Source organism: Narcine bancroftii, chromosome 9 (genome assembly GCF_036971445.1).
Source record: "Narcine bancroftii isolate sNarBan1 chromosome 9, sNarBan1.hap1, whole genome shotgun sequence".
Lineage (NCBI taxonomy): Eukaryota > Metazoa > Chordata > Chondrichthyes > Torpediniformes > Narcinidae > Narcine > Narcine bancroftii.
In genome coordinates this window covers 88,649,166-88,667,561 of record NC_091477.1, presented here as the reverse complement: position 1 = coordinate 88,667,561, position 18,396 = coordinate 88,649,166, and the positions used below count along the sequence as shown (strand labels likewise).

General features: G+C 41.5%; 2 protein-coding genes and 1 long non-coding RNA gene across 7 annotated transcripts in view; 1 reads left to right on the top strand and 2 right to left on the bottom strand.

Annotated features, from left to right (window-relative positions):
- The window catches only part of mfsd1 (major facilitator superfamily domain containing 1), an 86,076-nt gene extending 80,648 nt beyond the window's left edge, over positions 1-5,428 (bottom strand). For all 3 annotated transcript variants that reach the window (XM_069896760.1, XM_069896759.1, XM_069896761.1), the window contains exon 1: positions 5,200-5,428. In XM_069896760.1, the coding sequence (XP_069752861.1) occupies positions 5,200-5,362 (163 nt within the window). In that variant the 5' untranslated portion in view covers positions 5,363-5,428. The remainder of the gene's footprint in view (positions 1-5,199) is intronic.
- Positions 5,052-15,333, top strand: LOC138742416 (uncharacterized). The gene is made up of 2 exons (XR_011344148.1): positions 5,052-5,483; positions 14,834-15,333. It is a non-coding gene; the product is annotated as an uncharacterized lncRNA (long non-coding RNA).
- A 409-nt stretch (positions 15,334-15,742) lies between these two features.
- gfm1 (G elongation factor, mitochondrial 1) overlaps positions 15,743-18,396 on the bottom strand; it is a 53,674-nt gene continuing 51,020 nt past the window's right edge. For all 3 annotated transcript variants that reach the window (XM_069896756.1, XM_069896758.1, XM_069896757.1), the window contains 3 exons: positions 17,758-17,918; positions 17,176-17,229; positions 15,743-16,916 (listed from right to left, as the gene is read on the bottom strand). In XM_069896756.1, the coding sequence (XP_069752857.1) occupies positions 16,785-16,916; positions 17,176-17,229; positions 17,758-17,918 (347 nt within the window). In that variant the 3' untranslated portion in view covers positions 15,743-16,784. The remainder of the gene's footprint in view (positions 16,917-17,175; positions 17,230-17,757; positions 17,919-18,396) is intronic.

The following is an 18,396-nucleotide window of genomic DNA, read 5'->3' as shown; positions in this document are numbered from 1 at the left end:
GTAACAACAGGGAGTAGCAGCTTGTCTGGAAAAAAAACTTACTAGTCATGTGATCTTTTCAGGCAGAGAACAAAAAAAAACAGGCTCTGCTCTCAGTGCTGGAGGGAGTGAGAGAGAGAGAAGAGAGACACAGAAATCGGTTCCAGAGGGACAAGCTGGCAAGCTTTGGAAGACGGTCTGGTCAAAGGAGAAGATTGACTGTCCGGTGTTTCCTTTGGAATAGGAGAAACAGAAAGGAACTCTGTGGTGACCTGAGACAAGAAAAACTCTCTGAAAACCAACAAGAACCCTTCTGAGTGGTAACCATTTACCTGTTAAGCACCAAAGCCTGGTGAATTTTATTAATGTTAACTTCTGTACACAGTACAAGAACTGCCTGCAACCAGTGAGATTGGACTGTGAACCAAAGAACTTTGCTGAACTTACACACACATTACACACATGTGCACTTAGCATTACAGGAGGGTTAAGTGAGTAAATAGAGATAAGTCAAAGTTTGATTCTATTTTCATGTTCAAAGATAATTAAAAGCAACTTTTGTTTAAGTAACCCTTTGTCGCGGGGCATATCTATTGCTGCTGGGTTTTGGGGTCTTTGGGACACGTAACAAGACAAATCTCAGTTGTTTGCTGCACTGACACCTGGATAACAGAGAAAACACTGGATGCCACAATCTGACCAGAGGGTTTCACCATTTAGACTAGATTGGAATGTGGATTCTGACAGAGAGTGGGTTGTGTGTGTGCTCTTTAGTTAATACCAGCTGGTGCACAGACATTTGGGTTATGACAACCTCTTATTCCAATGCTTTCATGCAAATCTTGATTAAATGCAGACCCTTCTATGTACCCCGAGAGTTTTCATCAGTGATTCTCATCAGAGTTGATATTCCTTTCAATGCCTATCACAAACAAAGCGCTTGTAGAGCTGAATAATGTGGTCAGTAAACAAGAGACAGTCCACTGTGATGCACAACAAACCATAGTCAGAGACTTTAACCTGGCCTGTCTCATCAAGAAAACACTGCCTAATTACCACCAGCATGAAAACTGGTAAACCAGAGATACCAACACACTTAATCACTCCTACCCTAAGGCTGGCTGACTGAGACTGCATTTTGGCAAGTCAGATCAACTGGCTGTGCTCCTTCTGCTTTCATGCAGACAGAGCTCAGAGAGGTTCCAGAGATCAGGAAAGCTAGAAGGTGGTCGTGGGAAGCTAAAGAATGGTTTACAGGGCTGCCTCAAGTCTGTGGTGATGGTGTTCAAGAACTTAGCTGAGGATCTGAATGATTATACCAGGGCCATTACAGACTTCATAAAAACAGCTGTGGACGAGCGTGTCACCACCAAATTGTTCAGTGATTTCCCCAAACAGAAGCCGTGGTGGAACAATGAAATCTGCCTGCTGAACACCAGATCACAGGCATTTAAGTCCAGAGATCCAGAACACTAAATGAGAAGCAGGTACAACCTACAAAAAGCCATCTCACGAGCAAAGTAGAGATTCTGGATGAAAAAAGAAACAACCATCAGCTGTGGCAGAGCCTAAATGACAAACTGCTACAAAACCAAATCTGGTGTAGTTGGAGTTTCACTCCCAGATGAACTCGATGCCTTCAACACAAATATGACCACCAGATGAAGGAAGGAATGCGTACCCCTATGTCTCCTGACGATCCTCAACTGCCAGTATCCAAAGGTGCCTTCATAAGAGTGATTGCAAAGCATCCAGACCAGACCGAATGAGTACCCGGCATCATATCTCACTCCAGCATGGCATGATACCCACCCATTTCAAACAAGCCTCAATCGCATCCATGTCCAAAAAGAGCGTAGAAACCTGCCTAAATGACTACTAACCAGTGGCACTCACATCCAGTGATGATGTTTTGAGAAGGTGGTGTTGAAGCTTATCAGCCTTGACTAAGCAGCAATACAGATTCTTTCCAATTTGCCTACAACAGATACCATCTCCCTGGCTTTATGCAGAGCCCTGGAACACCTGGACAGCAAAGGCAGAGAGACATCAGGATGCTCTTTATTGACTACAATTCAGCATTCAACACCATCAACCCCTCAAAGCTAAGCACCAAACTCCAAAACTTGGGCCTCAATGCCCCACAATTTAATTGGAACCTGGATTTCCTCACCCCAAACCACAATCAGAGAGGACTGGTAAGAACATTTCCTCCACAATCTCCATCAGTACCTTAGAACCACAGGGCTGCATCCTTCGTCCCCTTTTCAATTCACTTTACACCTATGACTGTGTGGTTCATTCTAACAATAACATCAGCTACAAATTTGCTGATGGAACATAATAGTGGGCTGTATAAAAAGCAGCTTTCAGGTGGCCACAAAGCCCGACTGTAAAGCCGCACAAAATACTCCTGTGCAGCTGTTGGGTAGTCATCTGAAACCGGAAAAGCCGGCCAGGAGGGTTACTCACCTAACCCTTCTCCAAGAGGTAGAACTAGCCTGGTCGGTGTATCAATTGTGGCAGCTGAAAATGGCCGGCCTGCCAGGGGGCGGGGTGACGACGTCATCAGCCATCGACTCCACGGACAAGGAATCCAGACGAAAGACTTCTTCAAATTTTATTTCATACCCTCTCCCACTTACGGTTTCCTCCCCTGCCCCCTCCCCCACCCAACTCCCGTTGCCAGATCCCCCCCCCCTCAGCTGCCGGATCCCCCCCCCCCCCCTCAGCTGCCGGTTTCTCCCTCGACTGCCGCTGCCGGACCCCTCCCCAATCGCCCGCCCGATTCCTGCTGCCGGTTTCTCCCCCACTCACCCTCGCCTGCCTGACTCCCGCCCCCCCCGCTGCCGGATTCCCCCTGCCGTTTCGGGGGTGGGCGGGGGGAACCAGAAGCGGGTGTTGGGCAGGCGGGGGTGGGAGGTGAAAACCAGCAATGGCAACGGGAGTTGGGTGGGCGAGGTGGGGGTGAACCGGCAGCGGGAGTCAGGTGGGCGGGGGGGGGATGGAGACTGGCAGCGGGAGTCACGTCATGCATGAGCTGTTTGTCAGGCATGCCTTGACACGACGCTATGACGCGAGGTCAGCATGGGCGGGACTAGGCACCTGTCCGGAGTAGCCGGCTTTCGCTGCTAGACAGCAAGCAGTTAGCTGGCACGTTTAGGTGCCAGAAAGGCGTCCATTCCGTGGACACCTAAACGTGCGAGCTGAACTCCTCTAGCTGCGTCTGCAGGCGCCTAATATTCTATCAGAACACCTGAAAGCAGCTAAAGAGAGCAATAAATCAGCATAAAGGAGGGAGATTGAAAACTTGGCTGAATGGTGTACTAACGACAACCTTGCACTCAATACCATCAAAAAAAGTCGATGGTAGACTTTGGGGAAAACAAGAGGTGTATGATCCAGTGATTATTGGAGAAAATAAGAGGTGGAGAGGGTGAGCAAATTTAAATTCATGGGAGTCACTACCTCTGAGGACCTTTCCAGGCCCAACACATAACTATCATCATGAAGAAATTATATCAACCTCACGACTTCCTCAAGAGGTTTGGAATGACACAGAAAACCTCGGCAAACTTCTACAGACGTGTCGTGGAAAATATGCCAACCAGCTGCATCGTGGCCTGGTCTGGGAGCACCAATACCTCTGAGTGGAAAGCCCTGCAAAGGGTCATGGACACAGCCCAGTACACCATAGGCAAAACTATCCCCACCGTCAAAAAAAATCTACACGGAACACTGTCGTTAAGGAGCAGCAGCAATAATCAAGGGTCCATGCCACCCAGGATATACTCTGTTCTCACTGTTGCCAACAAGACAGAGGTATGGGTGCCACAAGAATCACACCACCAGGTTGAAAACAGTTGCTACCCTTCCATCATTAGACTCCTAACAACCAACTCAATCAGTGACTCATTTAAGGACTCTTACTTTGCACATTATTTATTTTTGAAGATTTATTTTCTGCTTTACACATTTGTTTACATTTCTCTCTTTTGATACACAACCTTTCTTGGGTAGTTTTTAAGAAGACATTCTTCCTGGCCCGTAGAAAAAAGAACCTCAGGGTTTTATGTCATGTTTGTCATCATAACTATGTTCAGACAGCTGTTGTAGACTTGATGGGTTAAATTTTAGATTTTAGATTACATGAAGCAAAATAAAGTGTTGTTGGCATTGCCGCTTCTCTGGGCTCAATAAGATCAAGAACATCCCATAGAACACCTTATAAGGCAACTAATTTTTCAATGAATTCAGTCCAATGCACCCATTTACTAAAACTGCACTCGCGTGTGTGAAACATGCGCAAGTATCAGTGAGAAGTACGGATGTTGACCAATAGAAATAACCAACATCACTCGCAAAAGCATTCTTTACATTTATAGATAACTGAAGTCTCCCTCCCTCCATTAATGAGATCTACTGGGATCTTTGTCTAAAGAGGGCAGGCAAAATCACTGATATTCCCTTCCACCTTGCACACAGCATCTTCAGGTACTCCTGCATCTCTTTCCTGAAGGAAGTATCAGAGCCAGGACCATCAGGCTGAGAAACAGTTTCTTCACATGGGCAGCGAGAATGCTGAACTCCCAAACAAATTGCTCACACTAACCATCTGAGACTCTCATATTCATTAAACAATATTTATTGAATCGTCTTGATGAAATAGTTTTGTTTGCGTGTGCATTATGGCGGGTTGTGTGCCTGCGTTTTGCACCGAGAACTGGAGAACGCTGTTTCATCGGGTTGTACTTAAGCAATCAGATGACAATAAACTTGACTTCCCAAGTAAATTCATTTGGGCACATGGTCAGAACTGTAAACGAAAGGTAAGAGGGAGGGGTTAGATTGTTTGTAGGGGTTTCCCCCTTATTTTATATGTTTTATCAATAAATGGATTGAACATGGATGCATGTTTTTGAGGTATTACAAGCAAGTTGTAGTTTAATCCATTTTTTCCCCATTGGCTTTCTTTTTACGTGTGTTCTAATTTGTATACAAATTGTCAATTTTGTATTGATGCTTATATTTTAAACAATAATATTTTTTTTAAAAAATACAGATGACAACAGATGAGAAGAGGAAGAGAGAAACTCGGACAGTCACCATCTCGGACCCCAGCCTTCCCGCTGCCTCCACCGAGAGGTCCCAAGAGAGGGGACCCCATGGGTCAAGCCGGGCCGTTGGCAAGGATCCACGGGCCGGCTGGCTGGAACTTACCGAAGCCCAGGAAACACATGAGGACAAGAACCACGAATCGGTAAGGCCATCGCTGCGGGTCGCACAGGGCCGAGGCGACCCGGCCGCAGCACGGCAGCGGCTCTTTGGCTGGACGCCGATCTCGGCGCCCCAGCAACGCTTCGCTTTCCTCCTGACCAGCCATCGCGTGTTGCTCCACCGGCCGCCGCTCACGTGACCCACTCCAGGGATCCGACCCACTTCCTGGAGACCAGGCAACAACTTCCGGAACCAGTGATCGGCGGGCCAAGAGTCCACAGTGGACGGTAATGCAAAAGTCGTTTAAAATGAACTCTCCTCCTCATTATTCTTACGTGGGGTTTGAGATCTTTCCCAGCTTAATAACATCAATGTCCCTGTTCTTTTTAAATAAGCTCACAGATACACCAGAGGAAATAGCCTGTGTGGCTGGATTACAGCTTGGTGCAAGAGCTGTTTTGCACAAGACTCCAGTTTTTCCAGATTGGTAAATCCAACTCAGACCATCGTGCAAACCAATCTCCCTTCTACTTCATGAGGCCATGGGAAAACTGCCGTAATCCCATTCCATCCCTTGAACCAGCTTCAACAATGGGTTCTCTCACTCTTAAAAGGACCTCTCAGTGATGTCCTTGTACTGTTTAAAATGTACTTTTCTTTAAACCCTGCATTTGTGTTGCACTGACACTACACCATTCACCTTTTTTTTAATTGCACTAGCAGCTGTAATTAAGCATAGGTTGACTTGCCTGCATATTGCGCAAATCTTAGTTTTTCCACTTTATCCTTTGTGCACATGGCAATATACAATTCATTTGAAGGAAATTTCAAAAGTTGCTCTTCGTCTCCTGATTTAAAATATGGTAAGCAATAATGAGATTTGTTTTTCGGAAGACCAAACAACATTTTATAAATACTCTCGGGAAGGAAATCAGCACTTTCAAATTCCATATTGTTCCCTCCATGACACTCCTTCAGCACCAGCTTCCTTTGCAAGTTTAACACCTACCTATTATTATTATTAGTACTCAAGCTGGCAGAGTCTGCAAGCATCGAATCCATGCTGCTGAAGACCCAACTGCGCTGAGTGGGTCACGTCTCCAGAATGGAGAACCATCACCTTCCCAAGATCGTGTTCTATGGCGAGCTCTCCACTGGCCACCGAGACAGAGGTGCACCAAAGAAGAGGTACAAGGACTGCTTAAAGAAATCTCTTGGTGCCTGCCACATTGACCACCGCTAATGGGCTGATATCGCCTCCAACCGTGCATCTTGGCACCTCACAGTTCGGCGGGCAGCAACCTCCTTTGAAGAAGACCGCAGAGCCCACCTCACTGACAAAAGACAAAGGAGGAAAAACCCAACACCTGAACCCAACCAACCAATTTTCCCTTGCAACCGCTGCAACCATGCCTGCCTGTCCCGCATCGGACTTGTCAGTCACCAACGAGCCTGCAGCAGACATGGACGTACCCCTCCATAAATCTTCTTCCGCGAAGCCAAGCCAAAGAAAGAAAGAAAGATTATTACCACCTTTGATGTCAACACTCCTTAAAAGGTGAAGCAGTGATTCACCTGTAGTTGTACCAATTTAATGTACTGCATTAGGTACTCACAATGTGGTCTCCTCTGCATTGGAAAGGTCAAGTAGGGTAGTGACTAAAAAGACTGCATATGCTGGAATCAAAGCAAAATAAATGAACTGCTGGAGGCACACAATGCAGTGACTTGACATGAAGCATCCATGACCCCTCCACCTCCATTACCTGACCTGCTGAGTTCCTTCATTGCCCCAGAATGGGGACTTTGCAGAATACTTCCTTTCAATCCTCAGGATTAGTTTTCACACACTTTAATTTTACATTGCACTGGGCTTTCACTCTTCCAATAATGTTCAGAAACATCTTCCAATTGGCCAGTTCTGATGAAAGTACCACAGCCTATAATATTGTATTATTTTCTCTCTAGAGTTGTCTGATCCAATCATTTTCAATGTTTTTTTTTAATTTGAGATGTTCCATAGTTCCAGCATTATTTTTCTCCTTCATTTCATTGACATTCATCTTCTATTTACAACTCCTCCATGCACAGTATCTGTGATTAATACTCCTTCACCAGCCTCTCTCAGCCGTAAACAAAAGGTATCCTTGATTAGAGGGGTTAGATTTGTGTCATTCAGTCCGTTTCCATCCAAAAATAGATATTCCCTTTGTTTTCTCTTTCATGCCCCTCGCCCCTTTGCATTGCAATTTAAAAGATGGTTGAATTTTTTTTCATAGGTCTGAGTGAGACATTTGACTTTTTTTTCCATATTTGCTGCTGTATTTGTTGAATATTTTTCACATTTTTTACTTTCTACTTCATTTTTAAGGTCACAGAATGGGATGTCTGTTCTTAAAATCCACTCAGTCTTCAGTAAAGAAATAATCCTGCAATGCTACTTTCTGTTTCAAGTTAATTGTATTTATGTTAAGTCTATTGTCATCTGATTGTATAAATACCACAAGACAAAACAGCATTCTCTGGTTCTCGTTGCAAATACACGTAGACATACTACCAGATATAACACGCAAAGACAAACAATACAATTGCAGGACAAATATTTCATCTAAATGAACAAATAAATATTGTTCCATAATATGAGAGTCTCAGATACTCCTTTATCTCTTGCCTAACGGGAGCAGCTGAAAGATGCTATGTGTAGGGTGGCATTAATGATTCTGCACGCCCTCTTCAAACAATGATATTGGTAGATCACATCGATGGCAGGAAGGGGAGACACCATTGATCCACTTTGCCACCCATATGGTCCTGTGGATTGACCACCGATCCATTGCTCTTCAGCAACCATACCACACTGTGATGCAGCCGGCCAGGATGCTCTCAATAGAGCTCCAAGAGAAAGTTGACAGTGGTGGCCAGTAACCTTGCCCACTTCAGGAGGGTGGTTATTCTTGGTTCTCCATGATCATCTCCTTCATCTTGTCTACACTGAGACTCAGGTTGTTACTTGCACCATTTCACAAGATTTTCCACCTCTTGGTAGTGCAGTTCGTCATTGTTGGTGATGAAGCCAGTTGGTGATGGTTATGACTCGTGTCATCTGCAAACTTGATGACGCAAACTTTAGTCCAATGATTTCTGAGAAAATTTGTCGGTGCAGATTCTGCTGAAATCTATTGAGTCTGATTTTAGATAAATACAAATGTGGGACCCTTGCCACATTTTGTATTGAGTTATGAAACCTGGCTTTAACTCTGCTGCAGTTATGGAGGTTCTGAATTTTGTCATTTATTGTGGTACATTTTTCCATGTAAGCTTACTTTGCAATCTGCCAGGAAATGCATTCTATGCCTGCAATTATTCCATATCTTTGAATTGTTCATAACATTTTGCACAGTCATACAATCTCTTGACCAAAAGCCCTCAATCTAAATAACTAGATGGGTTCTGGAGAAAAAAAATTAAGTTGCCAACTTAAGTTTGTGATAAGAGACTCATCCTTGTGAATGTTTATGTTGCACTTGGAGCAAGAATTGAAACTACACTTAAATAAATAACTGAAGAAGGTTCCACTGATTTATAGCTCTGTTGAATTCCCAGACACACTTTCTAAAAAGCTTAAAGCATCTATAATTTTTCTGTTTGATGTTTGTCAAGTAGAAAGCAGTAGAGCATTGAGGAGACACACTGTAGGTTTTCAGCTGTCGTGACCCTGAGAGCAAGAAGCAATTTTCTCAAAATTTTTTTGAATTTATAATAAGAAGAAAGAAATGTTGCAGAAGTAATTCATGAAAATACATTGGTCTTCCAGCCCCGAGTAATCTGGAAGAGTGGCTGGAATTTGCCAACAATTTTTTTTTCATTATTTTGGAGGCTGGAGGACAGGTCCCAGACAAATCACATGGACTAAAAGCTGGGATTAATGCAGAACAAGTGTAAAAGGGTGGTTGATGGTCAATGTGGACCTGAAATGCCCATTTCTGCACTATAAATAAAATCTAGCCAGGTCTCTGGATCAAGTAACCTGCTTTCTTCAAACTGAAAAGGAATGGATGAAAAGTGTATTTGTCATGATCTGCTAAGGTTCCTGACATTTTGAAAAGCATCAAATGGATGGGAGACCCACAAACATAACTCCACAATTTAAGAAAACAGCAAGTGATAATGCGAGGAACCATCTTCCAGTCAGCTTGAATTCTGTCATTCATAAAATATAACCAGCAACAGAATAACTTGAAAATCATAATACAATTGCACAGCATCAACAAGAAGACATTGAGATGTGAATAAAGGAGCAACAGAACTTGGTCCTTCAAGTGACTCTGTAACGATCTGAAATTCTGTACATTCATTACCAGTGACTTTTCTATCAGCTCAGCCTGACTTACCAAACACGTCTTACAACCTTACATTTCACATTTTTTTTGTTCCATTGTTTATTCTCTCACTGTCTTCATTGCCTTCATTCATTTCCAGTCTTCATCTGCCCCATTTACCCATCAATTAAATGATCTCGACAATTTATCCGCTATGGCAACTCTTCCCTCATCCTGCCAGATTTTCTTTTATTTCATCTATATTCTCCCACAATCTCTGAAAATTATTTTGTTTTCTCCAGTTCTGATGAAGGGCCTTCAACCATTATGTTTCTCTTTTCACAGATGGTGCCTTTTATATTAAGCACCATTGTGCCACTGCATCCTGAATTTCCTCAGCTCTGGACCCCAATCTGTGCGGATTGGCAAGAGCATCTCCTCCACAATCTCCATCAGTACCGGAGCACCACAGGGCTGCATACGTAGCCTCCTGCTCTACTCACTTTAACCTCTGACTGTGGTATGGGGACACCGATATATATGATCGTAGTCTCGCAAAAGCTAGTGGACCCAGCCTAGCACATCAAAGACAAAACTCTCCCCACCACCAAGAAAATCTATATGGAACGTTGCTATTGGAGAGCAGCAGCAATCAAGTATTCACGCCACCCAGCACATGCTCTGTTCTTGCTGCTGCCATCAGAAAAGAGGTACAGGTGCCAAATGGCTCATACAACCAAGTTCAGGAACAGTTGTTACCACTCCATCATCAGACTCCAAAAATAGACTCAAACATATTTTTTTAAGGAGCCTAGGAGAGAGTCTGCAGTCAAGACATCAGGAGCTCCGGATGGCAAGCGCTCGGAGCCTGTGGTCAGGGCAATGGGTGTTCCAGTGGGCGGGCAGCCGAGGCCAAAAATAAGGGGGGAGGGGTCGACTTTTACACATGATATATGAAAAAGATTTTTCAGCCAAAAATGGGTTATTGGGGTATTGACTTTTACAGGCATAACAGTATTTTGGTATAGGTATAGAGTTACTGATAAGTAGAAATTCTGCCTGCACTGCAGGAAAAAGAATCTCAGGGTTTTATGTGATGTAATGTAGGCACTCTTGACAATAAATTTGAACTTGTATATGTTCAGTATTTCATGCACTTATTTTATTAAATCAGTCAGAAACTCTGAAGACCCTGATCACGTTGGAGGTTTGGACCTGGAGCTCAGGTTGCCAATGAATCAAACAGGAATCTGTGCAGCTGCAGAGGCTGTGGGAGCACTGGAGACAAATCGAGAGACACTCAGTGGCTGATGGGACTCTGTTTTGCTTCCCTTCATCCTATTGTTAGTGGTGCCAGGTCTTTAAAAAAAATGGTGGCACTGCCCGAGCTGCTGCAACAGCAGCATTATTGCTGATGTGCTGCTGCGGAGAGCAGGGACAGGAGACACAGTGCTTCTCTGCAGGGTTCTGCTGCCTAGTCCAACTACCAATGGCTTTGTACAGGCTTTAAGCGGCCTGTTGAAGGAACAGACAGTGTTTTATTTTAAAGTCCTGCAACTGCAGGATCTGCGCCCAAGGTGGAGGCGTCTATGTTCGGCAGCAGCTTTGAGGGATAACATACTTTGGGAAAGCAGAGGACTAACTTGAGGTATCGGAAACAGGGAGAACCTCCATCTCCACCACCCCCCCCCCCCAACCGTTTGAGGCGAAGCAGAGGTGACAACCCTATAGGACATTGACTATGATAGCAGACCAGTGAGGGGCTTTGCAGCTGAAGAACACACAGGCAGCAGGCTGTTGGCTACTTGAAGCGAGGTGATTTGCAGTCAAAGCAGTCACACCATGTTGTGAATTGCTGGAGAATGGCTGAAGGGCTATCAGGTATTAGAACCGGGATGTAAGAAGGAAGTGCCCCCGAGGGGCCTTGGATCCTGAAGGCTGCCTGATCCTGTTGGAGGTTTTGATCTGGAGTTCTGATTGCTGGTGGTTTGGACTGAAACTAGAGCCTGCGAGTGCACTGGAGGAAAAACCACAGACACTCAGTGACTCAGAAGTGTCATGTGTTACATGAAGGAACATGTGGCTTCCCTGTCTGGAAAACTGGATTGCGTAGGATCACATGACCTCCCTGTCTGAAACTTATTCAGAAGATATTTAAGTGACTCAGTGGCATCATTGGCCAGATTCTTAGCTCAGAACGGAATAAAACATTGATGCCCACCATATTTCTTTTTCTCTGCCTCTTGGTCCAAGTTCTGGAATCGCTCCACACCAGGTCACTAGAGGAGTCGTGGGTAAGGTATCACTACACTGAGTTGAGCCGCATTACTGCAATAGATCAGTGCTTGCAGAGAGTTGCACCTCCATTGGTACAGGCAATTGGGAATGTGTTTGAAAGTCTGACTGTGAAATGTGTACATGTGTGAGAGAGTGTGGTAGGGTAAGCAGCTTCTGGTATTGGACTCCCTTGTGCCTGATTAAACCATTAGTTTTTGTCTCTCACCATGTAGAAGATAGATGGCACTGGTATTGGAATCTAACCAGGGTCCTCAGTGAATGTCTATCCTGTATAGCTATTAAGTAGTAATTAAGTATCGTTTGATGTCTTCCCCAGTTTGTCTCCCATGTGTTCAGTAGTTACCTTTGATTATATATAACTTGTGTCCAAACTCGTCTCTTTGTGAACCCACCAAACCTGATACTTCCCAAACACAACAAAAAAGGGATTCTCTTTTGCTTCTCTTTGTTAAGTGGCACTGGGCAATTTCTGCTGATGGCGAATATTTATCTGTCTTATGGCAGTCTAAATGCAATTTTGTGTCGTTACATCTGTTTTATTACATAACAATGAAAGAATCTTGATTCTTCAATCATGGCAATTTTTTGTTTGCCTTATGGCAGACATAGTTAAAGTATATTATGTATGTGATGTTACAGGTCATGTTATATATTGTATATAAAATGTCTTTAAAAGAGAGATTGTGGGGGTTTAGCGTAGGTCACTTCACAAACAGATACTTACACTTTGCATCTCATTTAAAATGCAAAAGGTTTGAGCTGGACATGCAGGCATCAGTGGCTTTGCAAAACAATGGAACTGCTTTGGAAGGTATTCCAAAGCAGATGCAAATGGTGCTCAAGTGCTGATAAAGATCATTCAAGGATCAGAATTTGGAGCCTTGGGAGGGGTTCTGGTTTTTACAAGCAGAGACAGAGAGAGGAAAGAAAACAGGATTCTTCTGAGAGAAGTCAGTTCTGCAGTAGCTTTTGGAGGCTGCAACATAGCAAGCTGTCAGGCTTGTTGAAAAAAAAAATTTTGGAGATGGGTTTTGAGTTCTGAGTTCAGTCAGTTGAAAACCCTTGTAGTCCTTACAAGAGGAAATGGCTGGTTAGAGAGTTTCTCCTGAAATATTAGAAACAAGAGGAACTTAGTGGTGACCTGGAAGAAGTTATCATTTGGAAAACCCATAATGGGGCAAGTTTCTTCAGCAAGACACTGAAATGGCTGATCAGAGGAAATCAGTTTGTGTGTCCAATGAGTAACAAATATCTCTCTGAAACCAACAAGTGGTAACCTGAGTGGTAACCATTTACTTTTAAGCACCAGAGCTTAATGATTCATAAATGTTCAATTCTGTGTACAGTATAAGAATTGCCTGATACCGGTGAATTTGGAGAAGTGAGAAGTGAATAAGTGGTCTATTAAAGCAAAGAACTTTCCTCAACATATACTCATTACATACACGTGCGCTTAGAATTAGAAGGGGATTAAGTTAACAGTAATAAATTAAAATTTTTTCATGTTTAAAGAAAATTAAAAGCAACTTTTATTTAAGTGATGATTCGTCTTGGTGAATTTCTATTGCTGCTGGGTTTTGGGGTCCTCTGGCCTCATAACAGATATTTTTAATGTATTATTACGTGACAATAACAGAAACCTTTAAAAATACTGCCATGGCCCACATTAGATCAATGTTGTGTCTGTTGAAATTGTTTAGATTCATTATTAAGGGTTCAGACCAGTCTTTCTCCACAGGGGCCATAGTACCTTTAAGAGGGTGTTGTGTTTGGAAAAGCATCAGGTTCAGTGGGTTCAGAGAGATGAGCCTGGACGCAAGTGTTACAATCAAAGTTAACTTTATTGAACACATGGGAGACAAAAAGAGGAAGATGTCAAACGATACTTAATTACTCTACCACTAACTAATTATGGACATTCACATTGGACCTGGGTTGGACTCTGATATCAGTGGCATCTTATTTTCTACACGCTCCCACACATGTACACACTTCACAGACAGGGACTTTCAAACATACTTCCGATACCCTGCATCAACGGGGATGCAGCTCTCTGCAGTACTACCTGGCACTACAGGTCATCTTAAGTGTAGTGCACACTTAACCCACAACTTCTCCAGCAATTTCCACAGCAGTGACCTGGTGTGGAGAAATGCCTGGGTCTTGGACCAAGAGGCAGAGAGAAAGAAATGTAGCGTTTATCTATGTTTTATTCTGTTCTAAACTGAGCATCTGGCTCAATGATAAGATGTGGACGAATGGGTGGCCGGAGTCCAATCTTAATTGGCAGGTGGTGCAACTTCCAAACAAGTTTCAAACAGGGATTCATTCAAGGAAAACTTCACTGGTCAGGAGGATTTAAATTTTTTTTAAAAATCTCATTGTTCTGGCATATGGGCTCAAAATTTATAGAGATTAGGAATATTTACCCCTTAAATTATGTAATTTTTTTCTAAAGGAATACAACTTTGAATCAGTTTTCCATGTAACATCAATACATTTCCTTGCTATTACTAAAGCTAACTTAAAAAATTTCACACGTTCCTCCACAATCCACATGTAACAATCATCCATAATTTTACAGAATGGAAGAGCATGTGGTCTGTTTCTATTTGTATTCCAACAAGAGATTCTTTCAAATGCTGCAAAAAAGTGGAAATGTTGGCACAAAATCAGCTTTCCACACGACTGTGTGATGTTAACAGACTGAACTTCTTCCATTAGATTGAGAAACACAAATTTGGATATCCAATGGTGTTGCATATCTACAAATTAAAATATATTATTCCTTTGATGAATTTAAGGATAAAACATTTGGCTGTGAAATTACTCTGTTACATGACATACTCCACAGTTAAAAACAATACTTATCACTGTCACTGAACAACACTGGGTGAAAATATATAAACTACTTTTTAGTGTTTGCCATCCCAGTCACCAAATCCTTTAAAATAAAACATTGTTGATTTGCATCATTATTTCATGTTAAATGCCTTACATAAATACATTTTGTTTTACAGAAGGTTGCAGTCCCAATTCTGAGGGTAGATTAAAAATGTGATGCCACCAGAAGGCGAAAACTTAAGAAACAGCTCCAGTATAACATTCAAGATGGAAATGCAAAGCTGTACTGTGAAGATTTATTTAATCTGATCTTTCTCTTCATCAATAGGAAGAAACATTCTGACCATCAGAGACACAGAAGTGTTCAGGATAAGTGTACATTAAAAAAAAATCCTTAATATAATAAAAAAAACAGTTTTTCAGCTATCAATGGCTTATGTAGAATTGTCATTTAAATAGAAGAAACATCTATTCAGTTTGAAGTATATCCAACACATCAACTAGTGAAAAAAGGGTTTTAGAGCCAAAACGTTTTGCTTTCCACAGTTGCTGCCTGACCTGTTGTTTTCCTAGCATTTTTTGCCTTGACGTGAAAAATAAAACTTAAACCATATTTTGAAAATATATGCTTAGTTTCAAATAATTTAGAATGACAATAAATAGAGTATAGAACAAAGATTTGTTTTAGTCTTATTACCATTTGATCGGTTTTCAATTGAATATGTTTCAAATTTGTTTTATCTCTTCTGAAAGGATATTTATAGAAATCAATTGCACCAATGTGGAGGAAATAATCCTTGAAGTGTGCAATTTTATTAAACTACTTGTGCCTGCAAAATGTAATCAATGTGTTCTAATGTGTCAATGTCAGTGTTGTGTATTATTCTGAGCTTCCATACAGGAAGGAAATTGCATTCTAATTAAGAAACAGAATTAGTACAGTAATACTAAGTGGCCCTGTACACTAGTGTTCTTCCAAGCAATTAACACAGAAGGAGAGTAGAAAACAGGTCATCTGTGGATATGACACCTCTCTCCCACCCCGAAAAAAGTGAACAAGAACTTTTATCTTCAATAAAAGTAAATATTTTAAAACAATCTTTATTTGCAGACAATTGTTTGGATTATGGAAACAAAAGAGGCTGCAGGAACTGGAATATGGAGCAAAAAGGAAACATCTGCTGGAGGAACTCACCAAGTCAAGCAGAAAAAGAATACTCAATGTTTCTGGTCAGAACCCTTCATCAGAACTGCATATTTGTAAGAGCCATCTCTGAAAAATCAGAAAACCTGCAGATACTGGCAAATTGAAATAAAAATTGATAATGCTCAAAGCCGTCATAAACATCTGTAAGAAAATCAGAAACATGCTGAATTTCTCTTTCTGCAGACGCTGTCTGACTTGCTGATTGCTTCCAGCATTTTCTGTTTGGAATCTATTTTCCAAACCTGATAAAAGGATCCCACTTTTATACCTCAGCAGATTATTTATGGAAAAAAACTCATCAGGAAATATTGAAACAATGTGGTAAACAATGTGAATAAATGGTACCACACTGCGTAAATGACTGTGTATCAAAACCAGGTTCTACTTCCTCTTCAAAACGTGAGTTCCACACTTTTTGATGAATGCAATGGCTTTTCAAATTATCACAAAAAACTAATTAGGTTTCTAAAATGCAATGTTTTATCCAAGTGACTGTCAATTACTGTTGTAATCGGAAGTAAAAAGGTCATAATTGAAAAAAAATGTATGCCTTGGTACAAGATTTTGTTATTTAATAGATTAAAAAAATAACATGGACATTAGGCTCTGTCTTCATGAAAAAATGAAGTTACCAGAGACTTTTACCAATTATTCATTCAATAGGTTTTGAGATAGTGTCCTTTCCATAAAGGCAGCATCCAATTTATGTCCGTTGTAATCTTTAAACAGTAGATTTCAGAGCTACGAGTATGAATTTTCTCTGCATGGCCTGATAATTATAATCTGTCACCTTCAAAAAAATTAGAGTTGATAAGTGGAAAGCAACAATGTATTCAGCCACATCTTGAGATGTAGCAATTGCTATCTCCTGTGAAGAGATGCTAACATTCTGAAAATGTAACTTGATAATTACAATATATTTAATTCTTGGCTTTTCCTTTTTTAGATGGCAGTTGACCAGTTGCTTCCAGGTATTTATTGATTAGCTCTTCCTGTAAATTGGGCAGACATGGCTGGTATCTGGTGTATTCCATGGTGTATTCACCTTTACCCTGGAAAAAAAATTGAAATCAAAGCTTGCTATACTTTTGAAACTGCTCTGCCATTTGTTTACATTTGTTCTGGGCTGTTTCAAGATTAAATACACTTGTTCAATTAACAGAAAGTCTAAAGATTTACTTATCAATAGTTATGTCTCTGGTTCTTTCAATCTTCACACAACATCAAAGTCTTGATTTAAGAAATGACAATAAGTTGTCTTAACTGAGAAACAAATGAAATTATAAAAAATTAAGCAATTTCATGATCTACCTCTGTGCAAGACCGGAGTTCTGAGGCATATCCAAACATGTTATTCAATGGTACCTGTCAAACAAAAAAAAAAGTATATTTTACATCCTAGGCCATATGATGAGTGCAACAATTTTGTTTTCCCTGATTCAGTATTTTTTCATTACTGAAGAAATGCACAAAAATTGAAAGGAACAGGAAGGAAAGTGAGCCCATTGTGATTTGGCTTTTTGCATACACATTTGGCAACACAACCACAAAAGCATGTTATAAAAGATTCTTCCCAAATTTAGTTCCTGACTATCAGGTATATATTGGTAAATAGGGCACTAAGCTGCACCTCAATAACTGTGGTTCTTTGTACACTAATAGAGCTACCAAAAAAAAGTTTTGTTTCATAAAAGTTCAAAATTACTTTAATCTTTCACAACATATTCAAAACGAAACAATTTCTACTTACTCATTGCCTTAGCTGTTTACACTTATGGACAGTTAGTAGAAAGAGGTAAAAATTCTCATAGGGATAAATTTAACCATGGTTTCTCAACAGTGATTTGAACCATATTTCATAGGACAAAGCCAAATCTAATGAATGATACTCACATCAGCAGAAAGTGTGAAATATCCCTCTACTCCATCCTGGCCAGAGATAACACCATTTCGACGATTAATTCCAGCGATGACAGTTCCCTGAAATTCATTCGGAGCCACCACCTCCACTGACATAATGGGTTCCAGAAGAATCACATTTATCTTCTCCATGGCTGAACAACAGAAACAAGTAGAAAGTAGTCACTACCATCATAGATGGATTAAGATGACATCTTGATTAGATCACGCAATAAAGAAATAAAGTGAAATTTAGTTAAGGAGTGAAGAGAAATTTCCCACTCGAACCAAAATTTGAATTGGGTTTTTGCTGGCAGGAAATGATATACTGTCATGAAGCACCAGTGCAGGAAATGTTGGGCAAGCTTAATTGGTGTTCGCGGTGTCTCATTGGCCTGGATGCCGCCAAAGGCGAAAGCGCAGCCGAGGCAGGGCCACTTGCTGCTGAGAAGGCGGATTAACCAAAATGATCAGAAATAGAAGTTTAGCTTCTCGATTGCATGTGCATTGTGAAAGATGTTACAGTCGTCACTGTAAAAAGTCATTTAAGGAGGCAAGCTTAATCTGGTAAGATTATAACGCCGTTCTCAATTACAGCAGCCAGAGGATGTGACCAATTATTCCCCCCCCCCC